The following is a 21,989-nucleotide window of genomic DNA, read 5'->3' as shown; positions in this document are numbered from 1 at the left end:
CCCTCAGCTTAATTAGTGCAGCAATCAACTGGCACAGGTTGCCTGTGGAGTGTCTGCTCCCATAGACATGTCTAATATCTTTATCAATTTAATCACGGAGTTTTGTTTAGTATCTTTATCGATGGATGAGGGAATCAAGTGCCTCCTAGTCAGTTTGCAGATGACACCAGCTTGGGTGAAGGTGTTGATCTGCTGGAGCGCAGGCAGGTTCTGCAGAGGGATCTGGACCAGCTGGATCCATGGGCTGAGGCCAGTGGTAGGAGGTTCAACAAGGTGAAGAGCTGGGTCCTGCACTTGGGTCACAACGACCCCAGACAGTGCTACAGACTGGGGGCGGAGTGGCTGGAAAGCTGCCCAGAGGAAAAGAACCTGGGGGTGCTGTTCAACAGTGGCTGGACATAATGCAGCATGTGCCCAGGTAGTCGAGAAGGCCAATGGGATTCTGACTTGTATCAGCAATAGTATGGCCAGCAGGACCAAGGAAGTGACTGCTCCTCTGCACAGGACACTGGTGAGTCCAGGCTACACCTCCAGTCCTGTGTCCAGTTCTGGGCCCCTTGTGACAGGAAAGACATTGAGGTGCTGGAGCACATCCAGAGAGGGACAAAGGAGTTGGTGAAGGCTCTGGAGTACAAATCTGATGAGGAGCAGCTGAGGGAGCTGGTGACGTTTAGTCCGGAGAAAAATCAGGGGTGACCTTATCACCCCTTTCAAGTATCTGATATGAGGCTGTAGCCAGGTGGAGGTTGGTTTCATCTCTTAAGTAATAGGCGACAGGACAAGAAGAAACGGCCTCAAGCTGTGCCACAGGAGGTTTAGATTAGATATTAAAAAAATTTCTTCACCAAAACAGTTGACAAGTTTTAGAAGGGGCTGCCCAGGGAAATGGTTGAGTGACCATCCCTGGAGGTATTTAAAACATATGTAGATGTGGCACTCAGGGACATGGCTTAATGGTGGACTCAGCAGTGCTGGATTAATGGTTGGACTCAATCTAAGAGGTATTTTCCAACCTCAATGATTCTGTAATAAAAACCCAAATGGACAAATTCTGAGCAATGTGCTCTCATGCACTCTAATTTAATGGCGAGAATGAGGGAGGAGATAGGATTAATGATGTCCAGATATTTTATTCAACTTTAATTATTCTGCCACACTGCAATCAATAAACATTCAAATCTAAAAAAAAAACCATAAACAACAGTAATTAAAAATGATACCTGAATGTAATACAATTACAAAGTATGTTTTTAGAATCTGACACTATAATAAAATCAAATCCAATTTTAAAAACTATATTGAAGTATATTCAGGTATATTAAAGATTCTATCTGCAAATAGGCTGATTAATAAGCATGGGAATGGCATGACAGTGCATCAATACAAAAAAACAAACATCACTTTCTTCTAAATATCTTTTTAACCTCAACTCTTAGTCATCTTTTTCTTATGCACTGTAGCTACAAAGTCTCTTAAACATGAGATAATTCTACTTTCTCATTTCTTCTGGATTGTGTTACACTTTGTTTCAATAAACAGTTTAAATAAACTCTCCTTTGTATATAATGAAGAACTGCTGCAAGTACAAACCCAGTTTTTTTACCTTTGTATGGACAGTGAATTTCACTTTGTCTCTCTCACTGAGTGCATCTGAGATATCCACTTGCAGAGCAGCATCAGTCTGGAGATCTACATTTATTGCTCTAAGCTAAAGAAAGAAAAATACATTTAGCTTAAATTTTTTTTAAATGGTAAACTATATTTCCATTATCCTTCTTTTGAAATGAACCCTGATCCTGCAATGCTGAAGACAGCTCACAAAAACCCCCAACATTAAAAGATTATTTCCGGCAGAAAAAGAAATTCCAGTAACACTCCTTATTGCATAAATGACCATACAAATAATAATCTCCTCTACAGTACTCCTTGTTAGTGCAGTATTTTCATTTCTGTAGATTGTTAACTTGCTAGTAATTAAGATGCTCAAGACAAAGTACATTTACAGACAACAACAAGTTTGGTAGGTTTTTCTCTTTATTCCCCCCACTCCTCTAAACTGACAATCTGCTCTAAGGAAATGTACTTGTAAAGGTAATTGTAAAGATATTAAGCATTGAAAAGGTACCTCTAAGGAGAAAAGTGGTTTGATATTTCAAAGAAGCAAGAGCTGTTACAGACCTGATTTATTCACATTGTCTTGCACTATTCTTCTGGTCAACATGTCTCATCATATAATGAAAAAGCTTTAAAAGAATACCCTGAACTTCACAGAGCTAAATCTTCTTGGAAGTATTTTTCTGAAAAACCCCAAAGCAAAAAACTCAAACCCAAGACTTTGATGTCTTCAAAATGAGCATGAGAAATGGCAAAAGTGCAAGGAATACACATATTTTTTCTACAAGACATGAAACCTGAACTCCTTCACAAAATAATTCCGAAGTCACGTTTAAAAAAAAGAGGTAATGATCAAATATAGCAAAACTGAAATATTATCTGAGCACCATAATATTTGACAGCAACTGGACCAAAGGCTTCATTCAACAGTACTTGGGGCAATTAACCTAATCTAGACCCCAACTGGAAATTCAAGTCCCCTCACCTTGCACCCTTGTTGTTCTAGAGGAATTTGTCCCATGACAATTTCATCATCATGACCAACACACATTTGGAATGATTTTACAAGTACTAAGGCTAACTCTGAAATCTTTTCCAATCACATTGTCAAAAACATTTCAACATCATGCTCACGAGGCATACTTTTTACTGAGATACTGTGTTTTCTCTGATGCTGCATTTTTTCTAGAAATATCCCATTCTACAGTATAAAAAATGCTTTACCATACAGAGATTGGGACATTTTCCCCGCAATTTTTTTTCAGGATTTTGTTTTTAAGTCCATACTTAAGTACAAAAATGCTTTAAGAATCCTCAACACATACTACAGAGGTTACATATGAGCAGACTTGGAAGGTAATGCTGTGAGGCACTGGTAAAACAGTAAGACAGAAGCATCAGCTGCCATATCTTGCTTTCCCTAAATTACCTTTATTTGAAATCACAGTGGTCAGATCCCACTGTAGCCTTGCTGTTAACCTTGTTAACCTGCACGGACAACTCCTGCCTGTGTAGCTGCAACCAGACTCATGTATCTTAGAATTAGAGCATTAAAGTAAACCAAAATCATGCAGTCTAGCATATTCTGCTAAGGTTAGCAAAATATAGCAGCTCAATAGCTCTTACACTAGTAGTAGTTACTTTTCCTTACAGCAAAGTTGGAAATCATTAAAATGACTGCACAGTAACATATTCCCACACGTGATCCAGGCATTGCCTTCTGTATTCTTTTCCCAAGGTTTAGGGGGTCACTGCCTCACACAAAGGCATATTATCATGCAGTGGCTCCTTGCAGATCACTACTTGGAGGCACAATCTCCTAGCTCCTACTGAGTTTCCAATGTGCTTACTATCTAATTTAGGAAAGAAAAATATAATGACATACCAATGTCTCCCTTATGTCATGACACCACATTTTTCAGCGTGTAAAAAGGTTTTTGTGGTTACACTGTCTGCGGTGCTGTTTGTTTTTCTCTGGTCCCCCAGAATACATTAACAGATTGAGTAATCTCAGTAAATAATCTGGATTATCTAAATGGTATTTTTGTAGCTTTTCACAGATCACAAATATTTCTACCAAAATACTTTTCCACCTCCTTTTTTTTTATTCTGAAGTGGTACTATACAAAATTCTGAAATTCAGTATAACAGCTGATTAAGTTTGTCATTAGCGCATGTCCAGTGCAGTACAGCCTGATCATATGCACTATTCACAACTTCAGATACAAAAGTACTATCTGTGCTGAGAAAATTAAGAACTAAACATGACAGCTTCACCCATGACATACAACTCTAAAGGACTATTTGTCTGATTTATACGGAGTTAAGTTTGTAACAGTTTTGAAGAGTTTAATCATATGTTAAATTATGCTGTGTAGACTGACTGCCAACGGGGAATGTTTTCATCTGCAATGGTAATGAAGCATTTATGAAAGGTGTCAAAGACAATCAGAAAGTTGAAGGACTTTAAATGTATTCATATGACACAACGATTCACATCGCATTACTGGAAATTGAATTCACAAACACCATCACACAACAAACTTACACAAACTCTGCATCACTACTTCCAAAATAAAACTACCACCAGTGGATGGTTTTCTAGTCACAAAGAGTAGAAAATGAAAAAATAAAATAAGAGAGAAACAGATGAAAACTGACATAGTCCCTTAAAGTATGGAAAAAATAAATAGGATAGTCCCTTTTTATCTTGCCCCCTCCAAGTCTAATACATACAATATTGCATAGTAATTTTAAGCTTAGATATGTCATCTACATCCATGCTGAGCGACTTGCAAAACAAAAACTGATTTAATTTAGTTACTTTACCATTTCCTATGCTGTACCAACAAAGTCCCTGTTCTATTCAAAGGGTATAGAAAACACCAGAAGCCAAAACCCAGGCCAAGCAATGTTACAACACTACAAGAGAACACAATGCAAGGAGAGGATTTAACATCTAAGCTCTTCCTTAAGGATCAATTATACTTCAAATGGTAATGGAAGGAATCTGGTAGAGACAACAGAAACCACCAAGCGTTACATTCCTAGGTAATGTCATCCATTAACAGTAACTTCCATGCTCTAAGCTCTTTCAAAAATGTTAGAGTAAAAGGACCCTTTCTTCAGCTGGTTCTTTACAGGCAGATAAATACACAGAGCAAGGGGACAAAGAATACCTTTATAACAAAAGCTTTCGAAGTGTTTTCATAGCATTATGTTTCCAGCAGACCTGTTCTAAAGGATAGCTCACTTCCCCTGAATGTTAGCCAAGACAGCTAAAGATTATATAGCTATAAAATACACAAGACAGTAAGTAATGGAGCAATACTACACCACCTTTCAAAGCACGTATTGTATATGTTAGAGAGAGCACAAAAATCCCCACAGGACCCAAGTTACACTGAGAAAACTCAATCCTATCTTCCTAAGTGAAATTCAAAAAAGCAATTCCCACAAGTTCATTTTATGCAGACCATTTATAATAAGTTCCTTCTACAGACCACCCACTGCTACTTCCTCAAAGATGATTCTCAGTGCTCTTTTTTACAGTTCTCCAGAAAAGGCTCCATATGGTGTAACACAATTGTTTGAGAGTTACTCTTCTATGTGGCATCAGCATAAATTCCAGCCCTCTTTCATCCTATCACCCCAAGGTTAAACATAACACAACTGTAGCTGACAAACATGCTCTCCTGCTGCATTAAAAGTAAAGTTGTCACAGCAATATCTGAATTCAACAGAGGCAAGAGTATCGATTTTCAAAACTAAAAGCTCAATTACTCTAGCCAGAACTAGCCATCCACACTTTCAAATAAAGGCTTGACTTACTTGTTTTTTAATTGCAAAGAGAGGAAGGCAACAAATCAAAACTAAGGAACGACTTTACAAAAAGACGTTTATTTTTACTACTTGTACTAATAAAAATATGTAATAATTTTGAAGATTAAAGCATAGCAAATCCGTTCATGAACAGACTGCCATATTGCTTTTGATTAATTTCCTGTATCACAAACAAAATTATGCAGATAACAACCTGTGTTTTAACCCCAGGGTTTTACACAGAAGAGAAAAAACTAAACTCCCACAGTGACCAGCGACTGAAAATAAAACCCTAAAAAAAATTAGGGAAATGAGAAGTACACGGTTCTAGTTTAACTCCTCAGTGCTGAATGAAGATGAAGAGGGGAAAAAAAAGACTGCAGTGGGCCAACTGAGATGGTAAGCTGTATAACAGTACAAACAAGACTGCTAAGAGATTTCTTAAGGTTTTCAAATTACCTTGTGAACTCTAAACGACCTGTAGCCTTAGAGGGAAAACTAATAACCAGCCAAACAAACAAGTTTCACATTAGGTCAGATCTGCATTGTTATGTTCTACCTTCACCTTCAGATAAAGGCAACTTAACTGCAAGCATCAAAGGCTGTTCCTAAGTACCACGGACAACCTATGTAAAATACCTATGTAAATAAAATCCCACAGTTAGTAAGTTCTTTGGTCCTTGTTCCAAAGACATTCAGAGAACAACAACAACTTCTACTTTCTCTCTCTTTCATCTAATATTCTTAGCAAAGTATCTGTATACCTAAAAACAAAAGCTTTATAGTGGCCAGAATTGGCCTGATACAGTACAAGAACGCCTTTTTAAATTTCTGGTCATAAATTGGAACATAAAATGCATTGAATTTGACACCTGACTATGGCGTGCATGATAAAACATTATACCAACACAGTGTTCCTCAGATTTTTGTATTTTTAGTAATACACTGTATACAGTCACATCAATAACCACCACCAGCCAAGGGAACCTAAGCGACCCTGAAGCTGCTCTCCTACCTTGCTCAGTCGGTCCTTCCCAAGATACTAAGTGACGGGGCAATCAGTCTGACTAAATTACACTAGATTTGCTGATTTATTGCTTAAGTGAGGGAGGCAAGTTAAAGAAAGATGGATGCAGCAGTAAGAAGACAAACTAAGGCCAGAAAGAGGAGGGTAAGGAAAAATGTTTTCTCTGTAACAAACGTAATTGTGGCATCCTGTCCCAACAACAGAACTTCTTTTCAATAAAGAGTTTATTATGCAGCATGTGTCTGCAATGTAAATGTCACATTGTTATCCACGGGAGAGCCCCTCGGGCCTGAAGGGAGAAGGGAGGGCAGGACTGCATCACCCAGGCCCTGGATGGCTCTGGCGATGGACCCTGGTGCTCCCAGGGCTGGTCAGCCTGGGCAGGAGCGGCCCGGCCGGGTGAGTGCGGCGGGAGGGGCCGCGGGGAGAGACCATCCATCTCCGGGCACAGCCCCCTCCCGAGCCATTCCAACGACAGCACGGAAGAACTGTCCTTCCAAAACTTGGGTGACAGAACAATGAAGAGCGCACGGCAGCGCACACGCCGCTGCTATCAGCGGGAGGATGTGCCAGGAGCAGATCCCGGCGGGCGGACGGACGGGCAAGCAGACAGACAGACAGACAGACAGCCCGGCCGCTCGCCGCCCGGCATCCCGCCTCCCTCCGGCACCCACGCGGCAGGCTCGGGCCAGCAGCGCCCGGAGGCCCCCGAAGAGGGGCCGATCCTTTCCCCCCGCGCCCAGCCCCAGGGTCCCGACGCCTCCCGCGGCACTTACACCTCGGTCCTCCTCCGAGAGGAAATCTGGGCCGTCGTCCGAGCCTTCCTGCTTGGAGGCGCGGCGGCGGCGCGGACGGGGAGCGCGGAGGGGCACGGCCGGCGGCAGGGAGGGTGAGGGGAGACAAAGCGCACAGGTTAGACAGTGCCCGGCCGCGCCGCCCGCCCCGCCCCGCCCCGGCCCGGCTCCGCGGCCGCCCCGGACCCACCATCATGGCTGCTCGCGGCGCTCTGCGCCCGCCGGAGCCGCGGCCGGGCGGGGCTGCGGCGCGCGGGGCGGGGCGGGGCGGGGCGGGGCGGGGCGGGCGGCGAGCGGCGCCTCTCGCGAGGGAGCGGCCGCTGACGGGAGGGAGAGCGAGAGAGAGAGGGAGGGAGGGAGAGAGGGAGGGAGAGAGGGAGAGAGGGAGGGAGGGAGGGGGGGAGAGCGAGCGAGCGAGGGAGGGCAGGGCGCGGGCGGCGCTTCGGCGGCGGCTGCGGGCGAGGGAGGGGAGCGGGGAGCGTGGCCGGCCGCGGGCAGGGCGGGATTGCGTGTGTCGCAGCGGCACGGAGCTCCCGTGCGCTGCTGGGGCTGGCGAGCAGCGGGACGAGGGTGTTGGGGGCGCTGGGCGTGCCCCGTGCGCAGCGGCGCGGGGGAGCGGCTTTGCTCGGTGGAACGCGGCGGGAGCAGCGCGCCGAGCGCCCGGTGGTGCTAGTGCCGCTGCCCCGCCGCTCCGGCCGCAGCCCGGGGCCTCCGCACTGCGCTGCTGCCCGGCGTTCGTGCGGGACACGGGCTTGGCGCGTTTGTACGAGCCTGGGCGTGAAACTGTGCAGTGGCAGCGCGAGACATTAGGTGGCTTACAATAGGGCTTTGATTTATGGGCAGTTGCGTGGTTTAAGGTTGGCATCTGCCTATTTCACACTAAGGAGTGGAGCCTTTAAACGCCCCTTTGTCCAATGACAGTGGGAAGGGTCAGCATCCGCGCACTGAACCGGATGTCAGCGTGGAGGGAATCCATGCCTGAGGCTGCGGTTTTGTGTGAATCAGAGCTAGAACGGCCAAGAAACAGGCTCAGGGCGGGGCTCCATGCGGGTGTTGCCGAGATGCGGGCAGCTGTGCCCATCAGCACTCCCGTGCCCCTGCACTCACGCACAGGAGGGCACCAGCCCACCTGCGAACTAATCCTGCAACAAATTCCTGGTGTCCATCCTAGCTGGCTCCCTAGCTGAATCCACAGCTAAGCACTAGTGGGGCAGGAGCATTGCTCACCACACCAGCACCGTGTATTTAGGTGGAATTAAGCCCATCAGGAAACTACACACTGAGATATTAGTACGTTTCTGTAACCTCAAGATAAGTGAAGATAAAGCCTTCTGAACTTTGTACTGCTTAGAAGTGTGCTTTGAATTCAGAAATGGAAATTGTCTCTTGGAAATTGCTCTTAGTACGAAAATGGTGTTTGAGTATGCATTTTTAAAGCTGCTCTTTAAACAATTTTCATGTATGCAGCCTGCTTCTGTCTTGATACAGACATGTAGAACATTGTCCAAAATACTGTCTTACTACTGGGGTTGAGAGAAGTAAAAATATTTTACAAGGTACTGAGAAAGCATATGTGATCTGAGAAAGCAAAGTTGGTTAAACACCAACTTTGTCATGCTGAAGGGGTAAAGACAAAGTCACATAGGAAGATGATTTCTGGGGGTTCACCTGCATTAGCATCCTGTTCTGTGCACAGTCTGGGTTCAGTATTTTATACCATTCCACCCAGCAAACATCTATTTTTACGGGGGAAGAAAAAAAATTGATGACAGATTGAGTTTGCTTTTTTAATATTTATTATTTACTGCTGATACATTTTATTGAGATCAAAAAACCCAGGTCAAAAAGTTGAGGAAAGGCTTCACAAGGAATAATTACACAATTTTTTCTTACAGGGGAGAGCTAAGTACATCAGCTGGCTGGTATGAATCTAGCAGGATGACCATCTCAGTTGCATCTACAAAAAAATAAGGTTATATAGCTTTCCAGTGTGGCTCTGGGAGCAGTCTGTCATGTTTTGGATGGCACAGAGGCTCATGAGGGACCTAGTCTAGTGAAAAGTGTCCTTGCCCACAGCAGGGACATTCAAACTAGGTGATCTTTAAGGTCAGTTCCAACCTAGGCTATCCTATGATTCTGTGATATTCCAAAACAGCAGCAGTGCTATGGCTCTAAAAGTTGATACCAAAAGTTGATCTGAAAACTGCTAAGCAGCAACATTCTCCAAGATATTAATCTTTTGTCCTGCCGTGATCAACTTATCCCAGCTCCATGTCTTGCCCTACTTTTCTCCCCATGCTCCTCCCTAGCAGAGCAATGCATAGTGTGTGCTGTTTCTGCTTCAGCAGCTGAGACAGATCTTATATGCCATGGGGACACCATGGCTAGTAGGTGGGAGAAGAGCTCTACCTCTTCTCACTGCTCTCCTGTCAAGACTCAACTCAATAAACCTGCTGTGCAGCTCCAGGGTCAGTTTCCTTTGAGAGCTGAGCTCACCCTACCTGCGGAGTTTCCATCTCGGCTGTTTGCACACTCTTTTCTATGTCTACGTAAGAGTAATAAATCAAGTCAGTGAACTAAATGTAACCCAGGAAGAATGAAATTACAAGTTGTAACTGAGGCAATCTGACAGCCCTTTGGTATGACCGCATTCCTACCCTCCTCCACACACCTGGCTGTCTACACCAGCTCTGCTATTCGAGCAAGCCCTTACTCCTGTCAGCCTGTCTCACCAGCAGAGAAATTACATGGAACAAAGGAGGGGGAAACTCTTTTAACAGTGAGTTGCACTGACTCTGATAAACTGTATGGATAGCCCAAAGGAGAAGGCAGGAGTTCAAAACCAAAAGAAAGTCTTGGGGTTTTCCAACGACATCTTGAGAAACTATCCCCTTTACTAGCAGCATCCTACTTTTGCTCCAGGACACACTTTGGCTCACTCAGCTACTCATTTTTTATCTAATTTTTCCTCCCTTTTTTTCCTCATTTTTTCTATTCAGATGCCGTGTTTTCTTAGTCTTATTTTCAGCTGCTAAACCCTTGAGGCAAGGATCAGCATTATTTTGAGTTTACAGAGCTGTAAATAGAAAGAGGAACCGATCCCGCTCCTGTTAGGGGAACGCTGCTGCGCTCCTGTAACCCGCAGGTCTTCCGATTTTTAAAAAAAAATCCACCTGCAAAGACCCATAGTGTCAGTAGATGGTGCTATATACATATTTTTCAGAATTCTTTTCCGCCGAGGTTTGTACAGCCAACAAACTTCCTTTGTGTTTGAGCGTGTTATCCCTGAAAAATCAGAAGCCATGCAATTTAAGAAATATTTGGCTTTTATCAGAGAATCACTGGGGAGATCCAAAGGTTTCCCACTCCATGGCCTCATGTCACATAGTACTGTCTGTACTGGATGACTCATCATGGAGTGATTCAATGGATGCAAGCGTTTGATGTAGGCAGGAAATGTAGTTCTGGTATTTCATTAGCTGATACGTTTTGGGTTTTTTTAAGTGTGAGTAACTTCATGCACTTTTTTCTGTTTGAAAAGTTTCTCGACTTCCCTCGCTAAACCTAATCAAGGTTTACTTCAAACTACTTCAGGTATTGTTCATGTGAGGCTCAAATACAGCATCTTGCAGCCAGACTGTGGTATTAAGGACCAGCTTTCCTGTATCTCAGTAACAGATTGATTCCTCCTTTCTTTTTGTCTTTGAGATGAAAACACTTTATTCCCTTCCATACTTAATTTAAATTTTCTCTGCTGATGCTAACTGAAACTGTATTAAGGAACCATATTGTAAAAAAGTTATGGTGGTGCTTTTTCCTCTTTTGTGACAGAGCAGATAATTACATTTTTAAAAAAGATTAATCAATATTTACCTTTTATTTCTGTGGAAAACTAGAGTTTTAAGTATTGTTTTCACAAGATTAAGGCTAAATGAGGAAAAGGCTTCAAAACCTTATTATAAAACCTGTCTGAAAAGCTCTGTTAGCAATAGAGGCTTTTTACCTGTTATGGAGATAGATCACTTTACAGCAAAAAATTACTATCAAACTGTTCATATTTCCTTAGAAACACAAAGAGGATGTGATAGGTAGGATTAAAAGAACAGACAGGGAGAATTGTATAATATTATAGAGAAGAAGGAGAAACATAGCTTAGTACAGCTCAGTAACTTCTAGACACTCTGAGAAACAGTAATTTCCATAAGAAAAGAAAAAAAATATCTGTTTCTCAGTGTGCAATAGTCTTCTGTGAATTCCAAAGCATAATGGGGACGTATGCAAATAATAAGGATGTGTGGGTTTCTAGTCAGACTGCAGGGACCCAGAAAAGGCTCTCTCTGCAGTTTTAAAAATCCTGGCCTCCTTGTGCAAGATGCTGACTATATGTATGCATATATATTATAATGCAATTCATCTCACTTCTTCCCTAGGAAAGAATCAAATTCTTTCTGTTTAAAATTAATTTATATGGCATTATAGACACTGTCTTTGTCTGCCATGAATGACTTAATGTTCATATACAGCTACACTGATGCAGAAAGTTGAACTATCTAAACGCTCATTTTTCACCAGTGCCATGAACTAACACCAAGAAGCTGTAAGGGGAAGAATATATTATGCAGTGCACACAGGTAAAATCCACTTATTATGAGCTCTGAACCTTTTAACAGTTTTTTTCTTCTTTGGATTGCATACTGTTATTAACCCAATGATCATATTTCTGTAACAGATTGTAGGTGATCACTGCTCTCCACAAATTCTTCATTACAAATGGATGCAAAAGGAGACTGCATCTCCCATAGCTCCTATACGACTGTCTCGGAAAGAGCCTATAAAAAGTTCTCCCTGGTTCACAGGGATGCATAGAAATGTTTATTAACAAGTCAGAGACCAATCAGCATTTCAGCTGCCAACTCTGAATTTAAAGCAATTGAACTAATTTATTTTCCTAAACCCCAGTCCCTTCTTTATAAACCAGTTGAAACATGGAATACTTCAGAGAATATGCTGAGAGAATCCTTTTTGATCATTCTTCCCAATTCTTAATATGTCTTTTTTTTAAAGCGAAAGCCAGAATTTCCTGCCTCACCTTTGCTCCAGACTAAGTATTAGCACAAAAGTCTTTAATTCTTTATTGTATCAGAATTCCTTATTAGAACAGAAAAAGAAAAACTATTTGGTGACATCAGAGCTGAAACGAGGGAGATTCTTGTCCCCTCATGTTGATCCTCATGTTTTTCATTTTAGAGCTGCCTGGTTTAATCCGTGCACTGTGGAGGGCAGTAAGAATGTTTTGGGATATCAGCCTCACAGTAGTCTTTATTCTGAAAATCAGTAACTGCAATGATGAGAGCATTATGGGAGACTTCTCCAAAGCAGTTTTATTACTCTTTTCATGTCAGATGTTGAGATGAGTCTGAGGTAAAAATACCAGAAGACCATTTACAGTAGTGCTTGTCACAACTAGGGAATAGTAAAATAGAAAAAAAACCCCCCCTCGGTATAAATAAGGCCTTGTTGATGAAAGTGTGACCAAGAAGGATAAAAAGCAGATTTGCTAACACTGACCTCATGCACGTCATTCCTCAAAGGCCAGCTCTGCCGCAGCAGGGCAGCACCAGGCAGGGAAGACAAAGCAGCTCTTGTCATGTCTTGTCACTGGTACAATAGTGTGTATCAGGAAGGACTGCACAGTGCTGCTTACTTTGTCGGAATAGACTGAATTACACTTTCTGCCTAATTCAGTATATATCAGTATTGTTGGGGACTATTAGTCATTATTTTTTGTCTTTTGCTCCCTATTACCTTATTTCCTTTTATCCTAATACTTTTTGATTTCCTTTTTATTTCCCCCTCTTTTTTAATATTTAGCATTTTTTTCTTTCCTAATATCTTGTCCTCCTCTGTTTCTTCCTTTCTCTTTGTTGGACCACCCCATTCCATGCCCCAATTTCCTTTGGTCTTGACTGCGGGCAGCGCTCTGTACTCCCCACCTTATTGAAAAACTACTACTTTGCCTCAGTCACAAACCTTTAGGTCCTCCCTGTAATCAGCTCATTCCATTTTTGTTGCTTCTTACTGTCAGTCTTAGATTCAGTCTGCTGTTCTCCTGTTCTGCTCCTCACTGGCTTCTTGGTCACTGGTTTTTACTGTTGCACTCTTGAAAGAGACAGTCTTCTGAGTTCTCTGAAAACCTTGGCTGTCTCCCAGTGCTTCCTGTGAATGCCGATAGTAGTGGGGCATCACTTGGATTCTGAGAGGCTGTGATGACCACTAACATGCTCTGCTTGAGGCAACATTCACAAGCTGACCAAACACTGTGTGTTCTTTGTCTTCCTGCACGTATCAGGTGAGCCTTACCCTATCAGCACTCTAAAGATTTTCTGACCAAAGTGGTCTCATTCAAAATGATCAAAGATAAGTCAAGAAAAAACCCCAAACATGTTATTTCTGACATGTTTACCAGAGAAAAAGCTGAGTTTGATAGGTGCCATCAAGCAGCATTAATCCAATAATCAGCTGAGTCTTTATTTAATGGCCAGGAGCAGCTCTTCAAATATGATGATAGCTGACTCAAAACCAAAGCTGCTTTCATCTCCTGGTAAATCTGTTGTGACATTCATATTACAGCACAGCTGCATGGGAGCAGCCATCCTGAGACACATTCTATGTTTCATTATTTCTCAAACTCCTGCTTGCTCAGAGGTCCAGTCAAAAAAAAATTCTGTGCAGCATCCAAATGTGTTCCTTTCCATGTAGTATGTGCAGAGCCAGAGGCATTAGGACTGACTTGAGGGGTAGTCAGAAAAGAAAACATTGGGACACATAGACATTGCCTGGCCAAGCATATCACCTTCTTAGTTCTCTTTTCTGACTTAACACCTATGGAGATGCAGGTGCTTGTTAACTTTAAATTGTGTTGGAGAGCCAGTTGCAAAAAGAGGCATGGGTTAAAGTCCAGCCACAGAAAGCACTCACTGTTTAGCTTCACTGCAGTTTTACTCCCAGCTGTCTGCTTTTGAGTAAATATCTCCTGAGACAGCTTGACTTGACTGATGGTGCTCACTGCAAACAGCCAAGATGTGCAGGTCGATCATAATAGCTGCACTGACTGATTCCCACAGTGTGGCCACCAGCACTTGAGCTGCAGCCCATGCATCCAGACAGGCCAGTTCTCTCGATCTGGAGATGCTGAGTGTAAAACAACCACAGAGTGCAGTTTGGAATAAGCTCATTGTCATCACTTAACTCCAGCTGGCAACTAAGTACCATACAGCTGCTCACTCAGCTCCTCCTCCCCACCCCAGTGGGATGAGGAGGAAAAGGTAAAACCACTAGGTTGAGATAAGAGCAGTTTTATACTTGAAATACAGTAAAATATAATAGTAGTAATTGCAATGAAAAGGTAGATAACAAAAAGCACAAGAGAAATAGAACTCAAATTTAAAAAGCAGTGATGCCCAATATAAGCACTCTCCACCCGCTGCCCAACCCATCACCAAGCAGCACTCGGTGCCCTTCCAAATAACTCCTCCACCTTACATACTGGGTGTTCTGTGGCATGAAACATCCCTTTGGTCAGTTCAGTCAGCTGTCCTCACCATGCTCCCTGCCACCTTTCTGTGTACCTCCTCACTGGCAGAGCATGAGACATCGAAAGTCCTTGACTCAGGGCAAGCACCACTTAGCAACATCTAAAATATCAGTGTGTTATCAACATTATTCTCATAGTGAATCTGAAACACAGCAGTGTACTAGCTACTAGGAAGAAAATTTATCTCAGCTGAAACCAGGATACACATCAAAGGCCATGCTGCTGCTGAAGGGGCAGTCATGTCTCTCCCTGTCATGCCCCTACCCCCTCTGCTGTCCCAGTGCTCCCTCAATGCAGCCCCAGAGACAAAGAGATGAGGGAGCTGACCCAATTTACCTGTTTTTCTTGCAGGATCAGTTTCACTTGAGCCAGCATAATAGGAACGTAGAGAGAGTATTGAGGGTAGCACCATGCTTTTTAGCAGCAGTGCAGTTTTAGGTTGGTTCAAACCAATCAGGAAACCCCTTGTGGCATTGCTAATACTTTATTTTAACCCATGCTTCAGCTATGTTACAATAAAGCACCCTACTGTGAAAATCCAGTGGGCACACCAGGAAAAATCCGCATGGCTCCTGCTCTGGTGATTCAGAGTAGTGCAGTGGTTTTCACTGATGGACAGGGCATGCCATCAGGCAAACACACTGAGCCCATCTCAGCACAAATTCAGCTGGGATAGCTTGCATGACAAGGAAGGTCTGCACAAAGCATGCATGGCTAAAGATAACACAAGCACTTGTCCATCAGCCTCTAGCCGGCACAACTTTATGATGTTGTCCAGACCAGGCTATAATCTGGACTGAAAGTTAATGAAATAACACTTGGGTTTCAATTAGCACTTTATTGAGTTGCAATAGTCCCACAGTCAAGGGAAAGATAATATGAGAGGTTATATATTCATAGGTAGAAATCAGAACTCTGTGTATTTGAGCACAAACAAGCCTTGTGTTGCAATGTGGGGAATTGAAATGTTTGGTATTTGATGTCTGACCTGTACTGCGTGTGGTCAGACAGAGAGATACTTGTAACGTTCATGAGCAGGTCCAGGATCAGCTCTTCAGAAGAATCGAGCAGTGTTACAGATGCTTTTTTCCCAGCTGGACAATGTGTGTTGGAGGGAAGGAAGGAAAGCACTGGTGCTTTGAGTTTTTGTTCTTTTCCCACATTCATGCCTTTTGATTTATGGATTTTTGCATCTGAGTGGGTGGATTTGATGGTGAACAGGTGAACCAGCCTCACTGAGAATTTTACATGTGGCCAAAGCCACATGGGTGGCTCTGCAAATAGAAACTGAACCAGCCTAGGAAATGCTGCCAGTTCTCCCACTGGCATGAAGGTCTCTCTTTCCCAAGCTACAAAACCAAATCCAGAACATTGCTTTGGGTTTGGGAAGGTCATCTGTGTTATCCTAACTACTATGTTCAGATCTGTCCACAATTACCATAGCAACATGTAGGGCCAAATCCTGCTGATACATGGAATAACATGGATTCCAAAAAAATCTTCTATCAGGGCAATGTTTGACTCCATGCAAAAGGCAGGGAGTTCAGTGTCCTGTTCATTGCTGCTGAATTCTCAGGTACACCTGCTACCCCTCTGCCCCTGTGGTAGACACTGTACAAATGCACAAAGGAATACATACCAGCAGCTGGAGAGGGGAGCTGTGCCTCAGGACTGGTGAGGGGAAAAAAGGCAATACATTCAGACCTCCTCTCTGGAATGTGTTCCTGGCACTTTGTGCAGTAGTACTGTTACAGCTTTGGCACTGAAATTGTAAGGACCTGCAGAATGGAGCTACAAAAGAAACACAAACCCTTAATAATCTCTATTTTTGAGAATTATTTCAGGAATATTACCCACATTAACAAGACAATCAGTAATGCACCTCCTTCCACTCAGCTCTTCTGCTAGTGCAAATCAATGTTTTTCCATTAAAGTCAATGGAGCTTTGCTGATTACATGAAGTCAAAATCATTATATACAGTTTATTAGCTCCAGTCACTTTATAATACTCTACAACAGGAAATCTTTTACCTCTGCTTATTTTATAAAACACAAAGGACCCATACAGTTTCAGGTCATTGTATTTGTTCTAGTCCCACCTTCTCAAAAAAATATCCTTTTGTTATCTCTTGCTTGAGGGGGAAGCTATGACTAAGTGGCTGAACAAAACCTTCAGATTTACCAAACCTGCAATGCAGCTTATTGCCCAGCATTTAAGGCAATGCTATTCTTGGAATTCAAACTTTGAAATCTCCCCACCTAGAGAATCAGTTCTTAGGACAAAAGGTAGGCCTTTACAAACCAGTGTAAAATTCAATTGCAAATGCGCCAAATAAAACTTTTGATTAAATTCTGCCTTTCACTTCTCACAGAAACATTTTATTTGCTGTATTTCTTATTTTACGTCTCAACACTGAAGATTGAGGAGTTCGGCAGTACGTCCTGGCAATGGATTCCCCCTCCAGTCTGGGCTGATTTTTCTTAGCTCTGGACTTCATGTAATCCTGTGTCCCAGGCATATAGTCACAAAATCAGCTCTGACCCACCAACAACGAAGAATTTTGCTTAATCGTGACTACTCCATCTTACTGTGTACATGAATTTCTGATCCATAAAACACACCAGTGTTCTGTAGTGATACAATGTTGTATCAAATCCTTCAAACAAACCAAAATTGAGTTACACCAAGTCAGTACCTGTGGGACCAGCTTACAGGAGAGAATAGCCAAAGGTGCCATACTGGTGATTCATTAGGTGACACTCTTCCCTCTGCAATGCCTCTGAACCAATGCCCTAAGGTACACAGGTCTCTGATTTCCCCATGAATCATAAAATGTTTTGGCTGCTTTTGAGATGTCATTGTGTGTGATGCATAAACTTTGTGATGAGCTAAATCAAATTGCAAGGGCATGTAAGGTTCAATCAATTTCAGTAAGGCTCTTTGTTAAATCTACACATTTTCAGCTTAAGTTCCATCCTAGCATTTTACCAATTCTTCTAACCCGTTTTGGTCACCTGCAGCTGACATCTGGTTCTGAATCTAAAACACATCAATGCTGAAATTTGTTTTAAGGATGTGCAATGTCACAGCTGAGTCTGGTTGATTCATATTGGGCGACAGGGCTGTTATGTGGGAGTCCACAGTGAGACAACAGCATGCTCCTTAATTGAAATCTGGCTATATTATGTTTATAGAATTTGTGAATGCCATCCACAATAACTTTTATAGCTGTTTCATTGTTTTCACATTTCCCCTTTTTGTACATTTCTGAGACATTGTTTAACAATTATTAACAAAATATTAGAAAATAAGTTAATTTGTTCTAATTTTAGCATTTTAATTTTTAATGAAGTACCAAACATTTGGGACTTAATTTATTAACAATAAAAGCAAGATATCAATCTCTTAATATTAGTTATTAGATTTAACCAAGAAAGAGAATAAATTAACAAGGCAGCTGCCAAAGCATGTATCTCTGAGCTGAATAATGATCAGGAATTTATGACACATTTGGAAGGGAAACATAATAAAAGATAAAGAGGGATCAGAAGTAGGATAAAAGTACCCACTTATGGATAAATTCTTCTAGACTTGTTTGATATATTTATTTGATAAAATGATTGTGTGTTCTTTACAGAGACAGACTCTAGACCTAATCTTGCTATACTCCTAAAGGTATTATGTATAATGTTAATTAAGATGAAGTTCAAGACTAACATATAAACTGTAAAACATATAAGAAACTGACTGAAGACGAGTCTTCTGTCAGGAGAAAGGGGGATTATTAATGGAGCTTCCTAGATTCACTTTGGGAACAATCTTATTTAATCTTCTCATTAATGACCTTGGCACAAAAAATAGGAGGTAAATGAACCTCCAAATGCCAAAACAAAAAACTGGAGGGTACCTTTGATACAGAATAGGATTGGAGTATTGTATAGGAAGACCTTCATGACCTTCAGAACAGCAGTAACAGAAATAGGATGGATTTTTTAGTGAATAATGCAAAGTGATGGTCTTAATGGGCCAAAAGAAATTTCTGTAAGAGCAGAGGAGAAAAAAAGAATTCAGTATTATTATTTCACCAGAAAAACTGGTGATATATATCACCAGTCATGTGATATCATCACAGTTCTATGGAAGAAGGCAGAGGATTCTGTGATGCAGAGAAAGCAATGCATTCATGTCTTTATAACATAACTGTAGCATTAAGGCCTGGTCAAGTGTTGTCCTAAGTTGCAATATAGATGTGTTTATTATTATATTACCAGCTCCACAAGCTGTGGGGCACTGGTTGTTATCTCCTGCTAATGACTCACCCCTGATAACAATCAATGGGCCATCAAGAACCCACCGCATGACTCATGGGATTATCTCATCCTATTGTGAGATGCTCCACCCAGGAGGGAGGAGCCAAGCATTCCCACCTGGATATAACCTGGCTTTGGACGTGCTCAAGTCAGCCCTGTCTACTGGGTTCCTAGAGGACAAGAGCTACCACTGGACCTTCAGGAGGAGACCAGATCTTCCACAGGATCACTGCTTCAACTGAACTACTTCACTTGGACTGCTGCCACCACCCTAACAGGGTGTCAAGTTGTATCTGACTTTGTCAGTGTTTTTTCTTGTATTATTTCACTTATTTTTAATTTTACTATTAAATTATAACCCTGACTTGCGATCTCCCACTGGTTTGTTTTCAAACTAATACAAGTGTGTTCAGAAAAGATAGATTCAGACTGGACCAGGTGCCAAGAGGTGCTGCTAGAACAATGAAGGGGATGAAGAAGGCTATCTTACTGGAAATATCTTGGTGTGAACATATAAAAGAAGGAAATATAACATCAGAGGATAAAAAAAATGGGGGAAGGGAAGGCTATTCTGAATAAAGAACAATTTAGGTACAAAATAAAATGCCCAAGAATACATTTAGACTGGTATTAAAATAAGGCCTCAAGGCATCAAAGCAGGATTCTGGAACATCATCTCCCTTGTAGTAGTAGAAAGAAAAATATAACAAATGCAACTTAAAATTTAGGGGAGGGTGGTGAAGAGGGGCAAGATGGCTTGATTGCAGGCAATAACCAGTGACTGGAATGAAAGCCCCATTGTGTGGGGTCAGGTTCTCTATTCCTTGCCAGGCATAGAAAAACAATGTGCAAACTTTCACATGCACAGCATGGAGTCCTGACCTGTAGCACACCTGCAGGTAAGGAGCTCTGTGGTCAGAGTTGCAGACATTTTGGGAGGTGGGAAACACCATAGGGCTGGAACATGGGTACCTCTGTGAACCTGTGTACCTTTGGCTGTGGCAGCCCTATCCTTCATATCCTTCAGCAATGCACAAGACCAAGCAATTCCCATGCGAGAAGAACTGAAACAAGCAGCTTTGACCTGTTCAGTGAGTCCACTCTGCAAGTCCTGGCAACATGGGGAAGTTGGTATTTGGGGAGTGCTGTATTTGCAGTGGTAAGTAATTTTTATAGCAATAACTTACAGGGATACCTGTCTCACTTCCCAGGTTGTGAGTGCACGGAAATATTTCTTGGCACCTCATCACTGGAGCTCAGACTGAGAAAAACACGTTTACCTCTGATCAAAGACAGTGATTGGGACATGATTCCTGAAGTAATTAAATTAAACTCACAGTGATGTGAAGCCATGAAAACAAATACAGAATTGTTCTGACAACTCAGTATGATTCTTTTTAAAAACCCACCTGGCTTATTAAAGAGACAAATAACACGAGTAAGGCATGTGTTAGATGTGGAGATGTTCATATTTTGATCTCTAAGAGCTGCATCTTAACAAAGTGCAAAGTGAGCTGGATATGATGATATATCATCACCACAATGATACAGACATCAGTGTGATTTCTGGATGTCTGCTCCCTAATCAATAACTAATGTACAACATTCATACAGTTCTGGAGGCAGAAACCAGGCAGACAAGATTCTGACCAGTAGCCAGTGTCCTTCAAAACATGAAGTTATGCTGCATTCAATGTGGGGGTGTGTTAAAACACTGATTTGTACCTTGGCAGTATCAAAGGGTAAGTCTTGGCCATCAGACCAGGCTGTCACACAGGAACAGCAGTGAAATCTCTAACCTGCAGTCCAAACAGTGACTGGAGTCCTCAGACCTAGTTAGGGCACTAGCATGTGGATTAGAATCATAACTAGTCACAAGTGAGAGGAATTCAGGTTTCTTCCATAATGGGTAGATTTTCTCATGTTTTTCTTGTAGTTTTGTATAAAAACTATATATGGCAATAAGACTGGCCTGTGCATTGTTTCTGCTGAATTTAGTGCTGTCAGTTTGTGCCAGTCACATTTAAACTATCCTTACTACACTGGGCTGCTGGGAAGACTGGGGCAGGAGAGTCCAGATTCTGCCTTACAAATGGCCCCTGATGTTAGTACTGTTTTCTGAACTTAAAGTCACAAAAATGAGGAGTGCTTCTGTGGGCATACAAAGAACACAAAGAGACAATACATAGGTGCTGATCCAAAAAAGGCCATAACAGATATAAATGGCCACATGAGAAAACAACAGCATTTATCATTGCATTGGATACATTTAAAGATAGAGTGCTATTAGGTTAAACTCTTAATCTTAGTTATCTAAAACTGCAAATCTGTGATACATGCTCTGAAATATTCATAAAGGTGGTAAAATATTTGGCTTCATCTACTGCACACCCAGCGATTTCCCTGCTGCCATTAACATCACACCATACTGTTCTAATAATTCCAGACATTAAAGTTAGGAACTCCTAATGAACTCCTATTAAGCATTTTTAACTTCTGCTGGTTTTAATGGAGCTACACCTAATTATGCCTGGATTACATAAATCCTGACCAAAAAACCCTCCAACTTTGTATATATTTGGCATATATATGTACTGGTTGAATTCCAAATACATATCAGGTGAGCTATTTTGCCTATTATTTTTGTTTTCTAACTAGTCTATAGCAAATTCATAACTTACTTTTCCACTTAAAACACCACTAGATACAATTCACCTGGAATGCTAACAGAAAGCTGAACAAAGTTTTTTCGTTAATTAAATGAACAAAGCAAAATCCAAACTGTCTAGAAGTGCTGGCCCTTAGATGTTCAAAGCTCAGTGACTGT

General features: G+C 41.9%; 1 protein-coding gene across 2 annotated transcripts in view; it reads right to left on the bottom strand.

Annotated features, from left to right (window-relative positions):
• SNX6 (sorting nexin 6) overlaps positions 1 to 7,521 on the bottom strand; it is a 29,914-nt gene extending 22,393 nt beyond the window's left edge. The window contains exons 1-3 of one of the 2 annotated variants that reach the window (XM_085061910.1): positions 7,448 to 7,521; positions 7,240 to 7,287; positions 1,604 to 1,708 (exon numbers count right to left, since the gene is read on the bottom strand). In XM_085061910.1, the coding sequence (XP_084918036.1) occupies positions 1,604 to 1,708; positions 7,240 to 7,287; positions 7,448 to 7,453 (159 nt within the window). In that variant the 5' untranslated portion in view covers positions 7,454 to 7,521. Of the gene's footprint in view, positions 1 to 1,603; positions 1,709 to 7,239; positions 7,291 to 7,447 lie in introns of both variants that reach the window. The other variant, XM_085061909.1, reaches the window with a different exon arrangement.
• Positions 7,522 to 21,989: the final 14,468 nt, after the last annotated feature.

This window comes from Lichenostomus cassidix, chromosome 5 (assembly GCF_008360975.1).
Source record: "Lichenostomus cassidix isolate B80296 chromosome 5, HeHo_3.0, whole genome shotgun sequence".
NCBI lineage: Eukaryota > Metazoa > Chordata > Aves > Passeriformes > Meliphagidae > Lichenostomus > Lichenostomus cassidix.
Note: the sequence above shows the minus strand (reverse complement) of the source record. Positions and strands in the feature narration are given on the sequence as shown.